The sequence below is a fragment of the Lissotriton vulgaris genome, chromosome 10 (genome assembly GCF_964263255.1).
Source record: "Lissotriton vulgaris chromosome 10, aLisVul1.2, whole genome shotgun sequence".
NCBI lineage: Eukaryota > Metazoa > Chordata > Amphibia > Caudata > Salamandridae > Lissotriton > Lissotriton vulgaris.
Genome location: NC_141698.1, coordinates 177176812 through 177194279, shown reverse-complemented (window position 1 = coordinate 177194279; position 17468 = coordinate 177176812). Strand labels below are relative to the sequence as shown.

The window sequence follows — 17468 nt, the reverse complement described above, 5'->3', positions numbered from 1 at the left end:
AGAACGACGTTTGTGAATGCAGTGCTGTGATTGCTCTACCCAGATTGCCTTCCAGTAGATTCTCCTATACCGGAACATGTCTGGCTGCCAGGGTATGCACACATCACTATACCGGAGTACAGGATCTGTGCATCCTTGTCTAAATGGGTACAGGCAGGATTTGCTCCAGTTGACCTTCAGCCCTCGAAGGTCAGCGAAGGCTGCCAGTGTGCATATCAGCATAGGCAGGAGAGTACGCAAATCCTTGAGGTATATCCTAATATCGTAAGCATATAAGGACACTGCATGTATGCCGTCTCCCAGGGGAATACCTCATTCCGTGCCCTGCTTTCTGAGTATTGCGGCCAATAGCTTCACTGCCAAGGCAAATAACAGTGGGGACGGGACACCTCTGTCGGGTACTATGCTTGACCGGTATGGGTTCAGAGATATAGTTGCCTGTCTTCACTCTTGATGTTGGTTGTGTATACAGTAGCTGGGCCAAGTGGAGGAATCGGCCCGCAACTCGCAGTTTATTAAGCAACACAAAAAGGTAGTCCCACTCCAGCGAGTCGAATGCCTTCCCCAAGTCCAACACCAGGCATCCTGAATGTGGCCAGCTCTGGGGAGTATGGGGGGCGATTCACAAGAAGCGGTGAAGATACAGTGATGTATTGCGGGCTATGACAAACCCATTCTGATCAGATCCCACCGGCAGCGGCACCAGCGAGGGCAGACGATCAGCAAGCACCTTAGCCAATATTTTGTAATCTGTGTTCAGCAAAGCTAACGGACGATATGATCCAGGTTCGGTCTGATCTTTTTACGGCTTGGGAAGAGAAACGAATAGCGCTTCCCACATTGAGGGGGTGAGAAGACCCGTATCAAGTGTGGTGTTACACAATTGTTGCAGGCGTGGCATCACTACAGGCTTCTTCAACTCTAAGGTGACTGAACCAGTGTTGGGAACGTTAACTGGGAAATCATGGTATCGAACTGTATGTCACTGAATGCACTTCTGGATGTGTAGAGGGTTTCTCACACTGGTCTGTTTTATGGTGTCTTTATTGAATCCCTCGCTAGGGCTTCCATGTTGATCTATTATTAGGACAATCATTTCCCACCATGAACCCTGTCCTGCTCCAGCTTAGACGTCTACTTTGTCCTTGTTTAATTCAAGTTCGTTTTCCAGACTGGAAATATTTTCTATTTTTCGAAGCATTCAGACCCTATTTAGGATCCCAAGGTTCTGTTTGCAAACTGCAATGGAACAATAATCAACTGATAGTTCCTTCAAATTATTAATGGATCACAGGGCCTCAGTTGTAGAATGCTTCTTGATTTTCATGTAATTACTCTATGTAAAGTTGAGGCTAATCTCATTATGAGGCTTTGATCACCTCAAGGGGTTCCAGTGATTAGCAGCTGCTTCTCTCACCTAAATTATTTGATTCATGGGTGAATGCCTTTTGATAACTTGCTCAACCTAGGGGAATACTGTACACGGAGAACAATGATTTTACCTTGTGCAGAGGTGTAGAATATTGTGTCTTGGTTTCTGCACATGACTTCCAAATCCTCGACTTGCACTGGATGTCTGTAACTTTACACACACAGATCAAGTGGACTACCGTCACATATGCTTCTGCAAGTGTGAGGGCTTTAAGACTTGTATTGCTTTTCACTGTGTGGGATTGACATGTCTTGTCATTCTAGGACTATGTGTGCTGGTCTAGGGCAGGGTATGCAACCAGACCTTGGGGAGCATTTTGTCCCCAAAATTCAGAAATCCTTCCATCCAATTCTGCAGACCAACTGAGTGGATCGATTTTCTGCAGTTCATAGAAGACATCCCTGCCCTCTTTGTTAAATATTTTAGAACAGGTATAGTTTTTTTTCAGATAAAATGATGACGCAAGGATTTTTCCCATCACCTTGTTTATATTACATCATGACATTATATCATACATTTTTAGAAGGAAGTCTTGCCAAGTGTAAGGGACATGGCATCACCAAATAGCTTTAGCGTGTACTTAGGGCTTACAAAATACCATCCACATGTAAGAGCTTTGTAAAAGACACAAACATTTAATGTGCTGATGGGTGATCCTGGGGAATTGTTAATGAAGATGGCCGGAGAGCCCGTGGTTGGTACAGGTATAGCTCAGTCACTGTCAGAACTGTGAAGCTCTCGTAACTGGACTCTCTCAGCTACTCTCACTGTTTCTTCTGTACAACCCTTGTGTTAGCCTTGTACAAAAGGTGAGGGAGATTACCTAATGTAAACACTCTAGTTATATGTTACTTATCTATAGGGACATTCCTTACTGTCTAGTTTGACACATTCAACATATCTAACAGCATGGAGTTATTAGCCTCTCTTCTATATACTGCTTTTGTTGAGATATATATATATTCACTGAAAAAACCATAGGTTATAGACCATATATAGTTAGGAATTCACATTTACAAAACCTTATTTTACTCACACAAAACCATTGAAATTCCATATATAGTTAGTTGCACTAACTATATATCGCGCACCCGCAATCCACTGCTGATGATGTCACATATTACATCATTCATGACATGGTCAGTGACATCACTGATGACATCACGGATGACATCTCAAATGACATCACTGATGACATCTCAAATGACATCACTGATGACATCTCAAATGACATCACTGATGACATCACTGATGACATCTCATTTGACATTACTGATCACATCACTGATGATATCATTCATGTGATAATACGATGAACCTCTTCAGACTCTAATATAACCTTAGATACAATCAGTGTAAACAGACACTCACAGACTGTCACTCATCCATGGAGTTACTCACACACCTAGTCAGTCATGCAAAGAATCAATCACACCTCCATTTCCTCAACTATACAGTTATACAAACTTTACTTATTCAAACATATACTAACACATATTTACTCTCTTATACAATCCCTGATACGAGTTCACAATGATCCATACAGCCACTCACACATTCACTGGCTCTTATGCACAGTTATTTATATATGTCAACTCTCACATGTACTGTGTTTTACATATGTACTTACTTTGACATGTAGCACTGAGATATCCATTCACTCACCAATACACTCATGCAAACAGTCAACCGCCCATACAGCTGTTTCCACATGCACTTTTGAAACCATACATCTAGTGAATCAACTGCTCACACATCTATGCACAGAGTCATACACCTCCCAGCCACCCACACACACACTCAGTCTCCCATACAAATACTTGGGCAACCAATCAATAACCCATATAGTTACTCATATAGCTACTTATCAACACATGCAACAGTTTACAGAACAACAGACATAATGATGCACAAATTAAGACAGTTTAGTCACTAACCCATGCACTCAGTGAGACACATTTAATCACTCACTCATACAGTCAGTCATGCACCTACTAAATCCTTCATCCAGACACTTATACATCCACTCATTCTTCAATATGTAAGACATATTTTAACTTTACAGAAACATACAGTCACTGGATGTTGTCATCAGTGATGTCATCAGTGATGTCATTTGAGATGTCATCAGTGATGTCATCAGTGATGTCACTGACCATGTCATGAATGATGTAATATGTGACATCATCAGCAGTGGATTGCGGGTGCGCGATATATAGTTAGTGCAACTAACTATATATGGAATTTCAATGGTTTTGTGTGAGTAAAATAAGGTTTTGTAAATGCGAATTCCTAACTATATATGGTCTATAACCTATGGTTTTTTTCAGTGAATTTTCAAGGTTTTGTAAATGCTAATTCCTAACTATATATGGTCTATAACCTATGGTTTTTTCAGTGAATTTTCAAGGTTTTGTAAATGCTAATTCCTAACTATATATGGTCTATAGCCTATGGTTTTTTCAGTGAATATATATATATACATACATATATAAACATATATCATCTGTATATCTATATAAATACAAACATAAATGCATGCATACATATACTTATATGCATACAGATGCATGTTATTTACATGAAAGTTGAAAAAACACTAATAAAAGCAAAGCTAAAAAGCCACCTCATTACAAACAGAATGGCTTTAACTTAAACGAGGGCGAGATCTATTGCATTTTCAATGCTTGTTTACTTTGGTTCCATCAAGAAGGCATTCAGATGTGTCACACATTTGCCATAAATTCTGAATGTTAGCACTCTAGTTGCACATTAGATCACTGTAGTAAAGCTACTGCTTACCAGGGACGTCTGCTGCTGGTATTCAAAGTGCATGTTTCAGTCTGCATGTCAGAATTTTTTTAATGAAATAGAAGAGGATTTGAGAAGTCACTCAAAATGATCCCTAATTTTTCTTTCTGAAGCACTAATCATACTTTCTATGGCAAAATTAACCCCCTCATGTTGTTCCTTTTTAAATTGAGTGTTTTCAGACTTACCACTTCATTCCAATCAAGATGGCTTCTGGTGTGCCATACTTTTGTCATAAGTAAGACTGTTAGCGCTCTAGTTGTTCTTTAGAACACTCTGGGACATTCTGTCATTGGGCTATACTTGGGGTACATCTGGGTGATATTTGGGCTACATTTAGGCTCTTTTGTCTCTGGTGGCCATCTTGGGAGACTGTATGTCAGAATTTTTTAATGAAATTGAAGAGGGTTTGAGAAGTCACTCAAAATGTGCCCTAATTTTTCTTTCTGCAGCACTAATCATAATTCATATGGCAAAATATACCCCCTCATTTTGTTCCTTTTTAAATTAAATGTTTTAAGAGTTACCACTTTATTCCAATCAAGATGGCTTCAGGTGTGCCATACCTTTGTAATAAGTAGGACTGTTAGCGCTCTAGTTGTTCTTTAGAACACTCTGGGACATTCTGTCATTGGGCTATACTTGGGCTACATCTGGGTGATATTTGGGCTACATTTGGGCTCTTTTGTCTCTGGTGGCCATTTTGGGAGACTTCATGTCAGAATTTTTAATGAAATAGAAGAGGATTTGAAAAGTCACTCAAAATGTGCCCTAATTTTTCTTTCTGCAGCACTAATAATACCTTCTATTGCATAATATACCCCCTCATTTGTTCCTTTTTAAATTAAATGTTTTAAGAGTTACCACTTTATTCCCATCACGATGGCTCCAGGTGTGCTATACCTTTGTAATAAGTAGGACTGTTAGCGCTCTAGTTGTTCTTTAGAACACTCTGGGACATTCTGTCATTGGGCTATACTTGGGCTACATCTGGGTGATATTTGGGATACATTTGGGCTCTTTTGTCTCTGGTGGCCATTTTGGGAGACTGCATGTCAGAATGTTTTAATGAAATAGAAAAGGATTTGAGAAGTCACTCAAAATGTGCCCTAATTTTTCATTCTGCAGCACTAATCATACTTTCTATGGCAAAATATACCCCCTCATGTTGTTTCTTTTTAAATTAAATGTTTTAAGAGTTACCACTTTAGTCCAATCAAGATGGCTTCAGGTGTGCCATACCTTTGTAATAAGTAGGACTGTTAGCGCTCTAGTTGTTCTTTAGAACACTCTAGGAGGCTGCAGTAGAACACAAAGGAATCAACTGACAGTCTCTGTCCTTGTTGGATGTACATGTTTTACTGAGAATGTCAGACTTCATTTTCACATGACTGAGAAAGATAATGTGAATTTACAGAAAATATGCTTTCAGTTTAGCTTATAGATCCCCTTCCAAACCACTGTGGGAAAATCATGAGATATTAGTTTTCTTTCAAACAATATTCATGATATCACAGCAGAAGGTTTTTTCACATGGTAAAATCACCTTAGAACCCACCACAATTCCTAAAACGAGTATGGTACCATCAACAAATGATTTATAATGTAACTAAAGTCCTAAAACCCTCTATTAACTACAATGCTTTTTAATGAGGTGCTATCATGTATATTGGTCCCAAGATGGCTGCCAACACTTCTTGGATGAAGTGCTGACAGCCAATCAGATCAGATGTGTGGTTAGGCTCCGCCCAGATATATATCTTTTTTTGAACCTAAATTACTCAAAATCCACTGGAGCACATATATTGAGACCTAGCAAAGGCACATCGGGCTAACAGTCCCTACAATTTTGCCAAGTTTCGTGCAAATCCATTCAGCCGTTCGAGCTAAAAGTGAGGCCAACCGCCCTATGGAAATTAACATGGGAAAAACGCGTTTTGGGACCCCCCTTTTTTCTCGGCCCCCCCTTGACGAAACCCCCCCAAATTGTCAGGGGCTGCTCAGAAACAAAATGTGCCATTTTCCTGAAAATTTCAGCCGATTCCGTCCACAAACGCCAAAGTTATTAGACATAGAATTTTCAAAAATCCCATAGAGAAAAAATCCTAACTATATATACCTACTGGCGACCGCCAGTAGGTAATATATATATATATATATATATATATATATATATATATACTAGCAGCCCGCCCCAGCATTGCCTGGGGCAGAAAGGGGCTGGGGGCAGCATTTGAGGCTTGCGTGCACTCCTGCCCCCGGCCCCCTCCCATCCCGGCCCCCTCCGGCCCGTGTCCCGGAGAGCCTGATCCTTACCTCAGCCGCCGGTCCCGCTCCAGGTGCCCCGCCCGCACAGGCCGCCACTCTCCAGGCGCCACGCCCGCACAGGCCGCCACTCTCCAGGCGCCCTTCCCGCACAGGCCGCCACTCTAAATGCGCCCCGCCCGCCACTTCGCCCAGCAGCAAGCAGGGCCGCAGCAGTCCTCCCAGCAGGTCGCGATCTTCGGCGCCATTTCCGTAAGTGTTGCCAGGGAGCGCAAACGCAAATGATGTCATCACGCAGACGTCGCGGCCGGCGCTACTTGCAAGGGGCTACTTTATTTTTATTTCGAAATTTTTTAAACAACGTATATTTTTTATTTTTAATAGCCTATGTCCTTCTGCTTGCCCTGAGGTTTTCAAAGATGTCTTGGGTGTTTTGATTGGTGGTGTACTTTTCGAATTTACCTGGCTCAAAGGTTTGTGTTCTCTCTTTATAATAGTAGTATAGATAGATAGATATATTCCTCAGGCAAAGAACGGACCCAGCCGAGCTCCAGTTCGCAGCCCAGCAGTCCAGATACACCACAGCACAAACGGATTCCAAAGCGTGATTTTCTTCAAGTAGAGATAATTTTTATTTTACAACACCATTTTGTGCAAATCTGAAAATCTGATATGAATCCAGCCATCCTGGGCTTATATTAGACACTCTTGCTCAAACTACTGTTAGTGCAGATTAAAAAAATGTATATATATATATATATATATATATATATATTCCGTCCCGACGTTGTCCGTGTATGAATTGCTGCCGGCCAGTAGTATATTGTTTTGTGGGATTTCGTTTTGATAGCATTTCTTATCTGTGACAGGCCTGTGAAACGCTCCGATTCACAGTGCACTGCTGATGCACTTAAGAGTGCACCTTCAGTAGTGTGTGAACTCGAGTTTCCCTACTTTATTTTTCCTTGCAATATTATAAAGCGCCAACTCGACAACATGGCATGAGCACAATTTACATTACAGAAGTAAACATTCATTTGTGGTAGGCACGGGGAGACAAAGCGATTTGCCTGGAATCACAGGATGTTGAGCTGATGCCGAGATTCGAACGTAGCTCCCCAGCTCTAAAGTTCGCAATTCTAGAACTTGTGGCGGGAGGTGTGTCTAAAAGTGTATGTCGGTGCTGGCCATCCATTTTTCAAATGGGTGGTGAAAAAATATGAGTATGTTGCTGAAGATGTAGGCCGCCGTGCCACCAATGTACTTACCGGGGGAGGGTAAACACCCATTATTCCACAACTTTCTTTCCGCATACCATCACACTGCATACTTTCATTACGAAAGTACCATGACTCCGTAATGCCATTATAACGCATGGCATTACATTTTATATGCTTTTACCACGCATACATTTACAACGAAATTCGTTGTAAATGCATGAATGGTAAAAGCATGGTTTTTTTTTATGTTTGGATAAGGTAAGTATGAGTATAGGGGTATATGTTTTGGTGTACTGAGGTATATGTTTTCGGGTGTTTGGGTATTTTGAGGGTTCAGATATAGTTTTGGGTTATGGGGTACAGGGGTAGTTTTAGGGTTTAGGGATAGGTATGGGTTTTGGGGTACTGGGGTATTTTTAGGGTTCAGGGGTAGGTTTGGGTTTTAGGGTACAGGGGTATTTTAAGGGTTCAGGGCTAGGTTTGGGTTTTGGGGTACAGGGGTATTTTTAGGGTTCAGGGCTAGGTTTGGGTTTTGGGGTACAGGGGTAGGTTTGGGTTTTGGGGTACAGGGCTATTTTTAGGGTTCAGGGCTAGGTTTGGGTTTTGGGGTACAGGGGTATTTGTAGGGTTCAGGGGTAGGTTTCGATTTTGGGGTACAGGGGTGTTTTAAGGGTTCAGGGCTAGGTTTGGGTTTTGGGGTACAGGGGTATTTTATGGTTCAGAAGTAGGTTTGGGTTTTGGGGTACAGTGCTATTTTTAGGGTTCAGGGCTAGGTTTGGGGTTTGGGGTACAGGGGTATTTTTAGGGTTCAGGGGTAGGTTTGGGTTTTGAGGTACAGGGGTATTTATAGGGTTCAGGGCTAGGTTTGGGTTTTGGGGTACAGGGGTATTTTTAGGGTTTAGGGATAGGTTTGGGTTTTGGGGTACAGGGTATATTTATAGGGTTAAGATGGGTTAGTGTTTAAGGGTGTTGGGGTATTTTAAGGAGTAAGGATGGGTTATGATTATGGGGTGTAGGGGTATTTAAAGGGAGCAGGGTGGGATTAGCACACGATATGAGACATGGCATGAAGGGCGGAACGTACCACACGCCCCCAGCGTTTGTCAAGCCCCCAGCACACCCCACAGCCCAACGCAGACACGCCCATAAGGGACTACTTTGCTGGTACGGTTCTTTTACCATTTAAATGTATATGGTGGGCGTCTGCATAGCCTATGTTCTTCTGCTGCAACTGCCCTTTCCAACGCTTTATTGGGTGTTGTGATTGGTGCTGTGGTTCCTGAGATTACCCGCCTCAAAGGTTTGGGCTCTCTCTTTATTATATTAGTATGGATATATATAATTACGATCCACCACGCACCAGCCTGGTGCACTCACGGGCGGGTGCCGTTCATGCGGTGGTGCTCCCGCATAACAAATGCGCTTCACACTCCTTCCGGGCAAAATTCCTCCCAAGGATCACAGCACTCACGAGGGCAGGTTCAAAGCTTTATTAAACGAACCTTCGGCACAGACGCGTTTTGGCTAAACTGCCTTTGTCAATGTTTGCCGCGAAACGCCCGCCGTCACCATTTTTAAATTAACAACACATCCGTGTGGCAACATAGTAGAGGGACTCATTCAAAATACTATACATCGCAATCAGCCGTTAATTTTGGTGCCATATTGGAACATGGACTGTTTCATGAAGCTCGGTCCACCACAATTTCACATTTTTAAGCCGTCTGACAACAAGTCAATTATCCGTCATAAATGTGAAATATTCTCACAGAGATCCTGCGCCATGTTATACATATACATGTCGAAATACATTTGAAGACATGACTGTTCACATGAAAAAATTACATGAGAAAAAATCAAGCCCTAGATAGGCATTTGTCACCATTCAATCACGCACTGAATGGGCTGGACGAGCTTCACACCCCCAGTCCTCATAAAGAGGCTCAAAATTATGCCCCATAATTCCGTAAATTAGAATCCCACTAATCCCACGAAGCCTCGTGGGAAACAAGTCATGTGCCACACACAGTTTCAAAATTTCATAAAGGCAGAGCACAAACTCTAATGCAATCTGTAAAATGCTGCACATTAGCCATATCCTTAAGGCAGATCAATTTCATTGGTTTCAGTAATCAAATAACAAAACCATCGACCCCCACCAAAGAGAAAACGTCAAGAAAAAACTCACATTAGTCAATATAATACATTTGTCAATAAACTACAGTGTTAATAAATGTCAATGAAATGCAACCAACATAATAAAATATAATGGGGCATTCTGATCAAAACACATCTTAATCACCTAAGTGGATGGCCAATTCCTCACTGCTATTTAATCCCAGTGGGGCCTTGGTCTGGAGATCTATGATATACCGCGATTCTAATCGCATAAGCTTAAGAATCTGATCTCCTCCCCTGATGCTTACTGGTATGTGATCAATACAAAAATAGCTCAACAGGTCCCTGTTGCGCTGATGAACTTTGTTAAAATGTCGAGCCACGGGATAGGCCTCATCCCCATTAGTAATGGCCCTCATTTGCTCCAGAACTCGAATTTTGGTTGGATGGATCGTGCTGCCTATGTATTTTAGGCCACACGGACATTTAAGGCAATAATCTGTATATGGAGTGGTGCACGTCAAAAATGTCCTTATCTTTTTGAGTTGCTTGAAGGAATATCAAAGCTCAAAATGTTTTGCTCCCTTTGCAGGCTTTGCACTTCCCGCATGGAAAGAAGCCCTTCAAAGGACCAAATATGGATCTAGGTGTCTTAACTACCTGGTGACTCCTCACCAGTGTATTTTTCAGGGAACTGGCCTTCCTAAAAGTGATCAAAGGGTTAGGAGGCAGATCAGTACCTATAACGGTATCTGCCCAAAGAGTATGCCAGTTTTTTTTGAGGATTCTTTTAAAATCCCCTGCGTCTTCTGAAAAAGTAGTGATGAATCTGAATTTACCCTCGCTTTCCTTCTTACTTGCATTCTTAACACTACTCGCCTTAATTTGCAACAGGTGATCTATTTTCAGGGTGTTAGCTCTTTCTAGGGCTGAATGCAGAATCTCTTGCCCATACCCTCTAGTGCTGAAACGTTGCATGCATTTTTCAGCAGCAAGCTGGAATTGATGTTCATTCGAGCTGTTTCTTTTGATTCTCAATAGTTCCCCGTAGGGGATACTATTGATGAGATTATATATATATATATATATATATATATATATATATATATATATATATATATATATAATGAACTGCTCTTGGGGAGATAAAGGCAATTGGTTTCCGCATTTTCTTTCAATCACCCCCGCATCACCAACCCGAGGAGAACAAGGGACTCTGGGACATTTAGTCACTACGCACTAAGTGTCCTACAGATGGTGATTGCTAAGGTACTTACTTTGGGTGCGGTGCGGAATGCCACCTATCAGGATGGGGCAGGATATTTAAATCCATGATGGCGCCTACATCCTGTGAACACCCCTGGCGCTGAAGAAGGCACACTACGCCGAAATGCATTCGCCATCCAGTGTGTTTCTTAATAAAGATGCCTCCTTTGTTTCCCCTACTCTGGCCTCTTCTCTTTCTTTGGAGGGAGGAGGTTTTTTGTGATATTGTCAGCGTGTGTGCCACAGACGTGCTTCAGAGGTCCCCGCATCGCTAAGCTGGCCTTGGACACAATAGCTTCTGCTTCGGCGGATTGTTTGCTGCATCCAGGTGATTGGAAGGACCAAGCCCACCTCCGGGCTCGGGAGGAGATGGAGTGGTGTTGAAGTCACTGACTCCACGCTGGGGGAGATGGACTGCAAGACTTGCCCCGCCTAATGGATCACTGAGTCTCAGGGGTTGATGCGGGCTGGGGACCCAAGGAGACATCGGAACTTGAGGGGCACACAAAGAAGGGGGCCGAGTAACATCGTGGTGCTTAACTTTCCACATTTTCTTTCAATATCCCCCGCATCACCAACCCAAGGAGAACAAGGGACTCTGGGACATGTAGTCATTACGCACTAAGCGTCCTACAGATGGTGATTGCTAAGGTACTTACTTTGGGGGCGGAGCGACATGCCACCTATCAGGATGGAAACAAAACAGGTGATGGACCGAATGTGGATCAATGTCACACATTCACCCCAGTCCAAAGATCTGGGCCCAAATCCATCGTTTTTTTGCACTCCACACCACCCTGGGTTAGACAATGGCGATATGCAAATCAGCTCTGACCCTGTGCCCCATGGGAACAGTCCAGTCCGAACTACAAAAGCCATGTCCTTCCCAGAACGGAATCAAGCATCCGAGGACCGGACCGGTTTCGAGGTAACACCTCTCATCAGCCCGGCTAGCTTGACTCCAGTGGTGTGGAGTGCCTGGGACCCACGTCTGAGCATCCCCAGCGCACTTATGGCGAAGTTGCAAACAAAACCGGTGATGGACCGAATGTGGATCAATGTCACACATTCACCCCAGTCCAAAGATCTGGGCCCAAATCCATCGTTTTTTTGCACTCCACACCACCCTGGGTTAGACAATGGCGATATGCAAATCAGCTCTGACCCTGTGCCCCACGGGAACAGTCCAGTCCGAACTACAAAAGCCATGTCCTTCCCAGAACGGAATCAAGCATCCGAGGACCGGACCGGTTTCGAGGTAACACCTCTCATCAGCCCGGCTAGCTTGACTCCAGTGGTGTGGAGTGCCTGGGACCCACGTCTGAGCATCCGGTCCCCGCAAGCTTGTTTCCTTCCCAGTGAAAGAATTGGCTTGGTAGTTTGGTCTGCCCTGTTCCCATGATGCACTGGGCCAGGGACAGACTAATTTGCATGTAGCCAGGTTCTGAGCTGGGATGGTGCAGTGAGCTAAAAAACGGTGTTGGATTAAGCCCTGATCTCTTGACTGGGTGAGAGTATTCTGCTTAATTCAGAAACTCTGTCCATCACCAACCCCTGTTGTTTAATTACCTATCAGGATGGGGCAGGATATTTAAATCCATGATGGCGCCTACATCCTGTGAACACCCCTGGCGCTGAAGAAGGCACACTACGCGGAACTGCATTCGCCATAATAAAGATACCTCCTTTGTTTCCCCTACTGTGGCCTCTTCTCTTTCTTTGGAGGAGGTTTTTTGTGATATATATATATATATATATATATATATATATATATATCCTCTTGGCTGCTAAGGCATTATTATTAATCTCATATAATTTCCATTGAAATCAATGGAAAGTCCATGACGAGTTACCCTTGTCATTAGCAGCCAAGAGGTTAAATATATACATATGTGATCAAGGCACTCCAGTGTCGAAACGCGTAATGGCCGACAGGAAAGCAACTAAATAAAGATTACAGTATGCACTGAATTGGGTCCGTGCTCCATGTTCTTTTGGGAAAGAAATTTGCAAGTGGCCGGCTGGCAGTGGAGTTCTTGGGATATATATATATATATATATATATATAGTGAACTGCTCTTGGGGAAACAAAGGCAATTGGTTATTGTGAGAATTACTGTATCACCAATTAGAGACAGCTCTTAGGAATAGCAGCTTCTCTCCTTAGTGATAACAGGTGCCAAACAGTATTAGTTCTGTAGAGTTGGTGCCACTATTGCTGGTAGTTCCTAAAGTCTGTGAGGATCCTTAAAGCAAATGCGCCTGTGAAAAAAGGGAAGGGACTGGGTAGGGAAAATGAAGGAAAGGAAAGTAAGAGGAGAAACGCCCATGAAGGAAGCTCTATAGGAAGGGGCCGACGAAATGCCGCAATAGTAAACCCCAACAAAAGGAATCTTACTGACTTCATCGTTGTGTATGTATGTTTACTCTCCTAAATGTGTCCAGATTCAGTCAGTAGTCGTTGCTCAAAGCCAGGACACAGCACGCCTCAATGTTGCTAGGAAGAGACACCGCTCTATTTATTTCAGAAAAGTGGGTGAGACAAGGAAACAGATGTGCAGAAGGGAGACACCTGTCCCGTACTCAGCCAATGGCAGGAGACTTCGCTATTCATTCCCCACCTTGACTTCAAGCGAGAGATGGACATAGAGACACTAGTCTCTTCAGGACATAAGAGACACTAGTCTCTTCAGGACTCAAATTGAAGTTTCCAGATAGGAGTTCAATGGACGTCTGGTACACACTTTGATTCTTGACCCATGATTTAATAAAGAAACAATAGCCTGATTCCTGACAGTAATCCCTCTCAACGGCTGATTTACCGTCCTTGTTTTGAAAGCACGCTGTAACGTGGCTGAAATTTTCTATTCCGTTTTAAATGGAGATGGCGTGATGATAAACAAACCTGATTTCCTACCTTGTATGCTGGTGCTTGTTTTATGTGGTTGTTATAATTGTCTTTAACTTTTGTTAAATCTCTCTCTGCCAATTTATGAAGGAGTTTCAGAACTTTCATTACATTTCTAACTGCTGGAACCCCAGAGTCTCTTTGACAAATAAAGGTATTAGGATGTCTTCCATAATTTATAAAGATAAGGGAGTACCCAGTAGATCCATTCTTGGCATTATCTGCAAATTCAGCCATCAACACTTGATATGACCATTCACCTTCCTGATCCAGAAGGAACAATCTTAGATATTGCTCCAATTCCTGATTTGTTCTTTCTGTTTGACCATCTGTTTCAGGATGGTAACTGGTCAAATGCCTGACTTCCACTCCCAGTTCTTGCATAAAAGCCTTCCAAAAATGTGGGAGACAAGGAAACAGATGCGCAGAAGGGAGACGCCACTCCGATTTTTAACCACTTGCAGGAAACTTCGCTATTCATTCCACGCACTGACTTCAAGAGGAGACAGACATAGAGACACTAGTCTCTTCAGGACTCAAATTGTGCGCAAAACGGATCTCGCGCTATCACTAATACAAGGTAAATGTCTCAAAAGTTTGTTCAAAGGGAACTAGATCATCTAACCCAACATGGTGGCCATTTTATAATGTACACTAACCCCTTCAGTTCTATACAATTCTGTAGTGATTAATCACTGGACGTCTGGTACAAACTTTGATTCTTTACCCATGACTTATTAAAGAAACACTAGCCTGATTTCTGACAGTCCCCTCTCAGAGCATAGGACTATCGTTAGGACTAATGATGCACAGTTATATTTGCAAGGAACCCCCCCCCCCCAAGGGTCATCTAGAAGGCCCATGAATATATGATTATAGTTCAGGGTGTCTTATCCTGCACAATTTGGACTTTTTGAAATAATAGATAAAAAGCTAGAATGTAGCATAAGAAATTAATTAATGATGCTGAACTTCAAAGAAAAAGAATTTCAAAAAACGTAATATTCAATAAGGCCACTATATACTGGCGAGAGAAAATGCAAATCTGGAGCCTTAGTATAGCCTCCAGGTGTTACACTATGCAGTGAATGTACAAAGTATGGGAATTAAAAAAATTCATATAATTACACTCTTAGACAGGCATTTAGCTCACAGACCTACTGACACCCACAAGTATCAACAGAGACAAAGGATTTTCAGGGAGCGCACCAGTTGTTGCTCCCAAATCCTGAGGGAGAAGTCAATCTTCTGTCCAAAAGAAACATTTGCACATGGCACTAAAAGCCACAAACCATTTTCTCTTGCCTAAATGAGAAGTATTTGTGTATTTAATCGTTTTATTTATTTATTTAACAGCCTCTTGATGGTGCCTGGTGCATATTGTGACCCAAATATATTTGAGGTGTAACCACTGCTTAAAATTGCATTTGGGAAAACTTAAACCATTAGACTGGCACGCGCGACATCTTACATTTTTTTGGGCAACTTGCTCATCTGGTATAATATTTCAAACTATTAAATAAGCAAATAAGTGAGGGGCAACACCCATTTTTTCACAGTCAAGAAAGAATTATTTAGTTATAACATTAATAAACAAAAAGGCCAAGGCGTGTGTCGCCACGTTTATCGGTTCATCAGGGCCATCTACTATATGTAAATCATTCACTTTTAGTTTTCAAATAGGCGAGTAATGATGTGATTAATCAAATAGTGATCTTTTACCTTTTAGTTTCAAAGTCGAAACTGGCGTAGTCCCGCTCCCACTTTTGGATGCTATCACCCGACTTACACTTGGTTTATGAGTGCAAATAAACTTTTTATCACAAAATGTAAATATGCTCTCTTATAGGTATTGAGTTAATAATAGTAACCTTGTAACGCATAACATTACACTCGAATACTCTCCCTGGAATGTGAAATGGACATTCCAGGCAAAGGTGCTCTGGAATGTTTGAGAACACCCACAAACCGTGAGTATGTGGTTCTCCACAAACGTCTACATAACTCTTTCCGACTATTGAACTAGTTGAAGATTTACTCCTGTCCATGACAAAGATCAAATCCCCTTCCTCTGTGTGACCGATAGTGGGATTTCTGTATAGTTGAAATGCCATCAAAAATCGTTGTGTGTAAGGGAAGAGTTTTTATTCTTGAGGAGACATAGTTTCTTTATGGAGAAATATTAAAAAAAAAAAAAAAAGTGCAATTGCACAAAAGTACCGTTTTAAACGCACAACTGCACACTATGTCAACTTGTCCATGCAAACATGTGTTGACATTCACTATAAGAGAAATTCTCCAACCTTAATAAAAACATCATCAAATCTGCACCCGTGCGAGGGTGTTAAACCTATAGTTCCAGATTTGTTTTGGAAACAATGCCCAACGTCTTCTGTACCTGGCTACATTCTGAATCCAAAACATATTGATTAGCCTTTGAAAGATTGTGCCTTTTGTTAACATTTGAAAAGGCTTTTTTTTAAAAACTACCAGTATTTGTACAGACAGCAAAGAACACATTGGCTGTTATCCACACGCCTCTTTTTCTGCCGGCAGGAGCTGACAAAAAGGGAAGTGGTGAACGTCACACACCTGGAAATCCCCGCAGATCTCTCAAGGCTCCTGGTGCTGGCAGCAGGTAAGTGTGGTTTATTATACTGCAGGGTCTAAGCTGTGAGGAACTCTACAGCCTGACAATAAAGAGACTGGGTAATCTAAGATGCATGAACATGAAGTCTTTGTTTTTACATAGAGCACCTTTTGTTACGTCATGTGAGGGTCTGATTTACTGCTGGATAGTATGTATTTATTTATTAAATGTTTTTAACAGTACATTGGTACCCGGAGGCTTTTAGGTGCTTTATCTCAAATTGAATTCCATTACATAAAACAACTGAAGCAATGACAAACCAACTAGATGTAACAGGGTGATAACCACATGGAGTGAATGGGCCAACGAAAGAGTGTGTGCGAGAGAAGTGGAAATGGAAGCTAGGTTTTAGTTGGTAGAGATATTCTTTTGGTGCTTCATGAAGGCTGTGAGAGTGAGTGTGTGCGGACATTGTACAGTAGACAGGTAATTCCCGCCATCTTTAGAGGCAATGAGGCAGAGAAGAGCGTAGCTTTAGGGAGGAGTGTCTGGAGTGTTACACCCCTCTAAAAGTGTATTCTGTAGTAAATAGTTGGGTACAAGTGCTTTCAGTCGGGTACGATGAAGTGTCCCTCAGATTTCACCTGGTATTTTTACATGCCCACACTGGCAAAATGACACACACAATCTCTCTCTTGTCTCTGTTTTGAAGATCTTAAAAAATATGCTTAGTTTGAAAAATATTGTAATTTAAGTGCCCCTCACAATCCTCCCTCCTCTCTCTTTCCAATGTCCCTTAACCCCCCTCATGTCCTGCTTCTCATTTAATGTGTTTTAACAAGGTATCCCATTATGATT

The 17468-nt window shown here is 42.1% G+C and overlaps 1 protein-coding gene across 1 annotated transcript in view; it reads left to right on the top strand.

The window, feature by feature from the left end:
- MYO15A (myosin XVA) overlaps positions 1–17468 on the top strand; it is a 1716372-nt gene that overhangs the window by 598283 nt on the left and 1100621 nt on the right. Inside the window, exon 28 of the mRNA XM_086939741.1 lies at positions 16577–16658. Coding sequence (XP_086795867.1) covers positions 16577–16658 — 82 coding nt within the window. The remainder of the gene's footprint in view (positions 1–16576; positions 16659–17468) is intronic.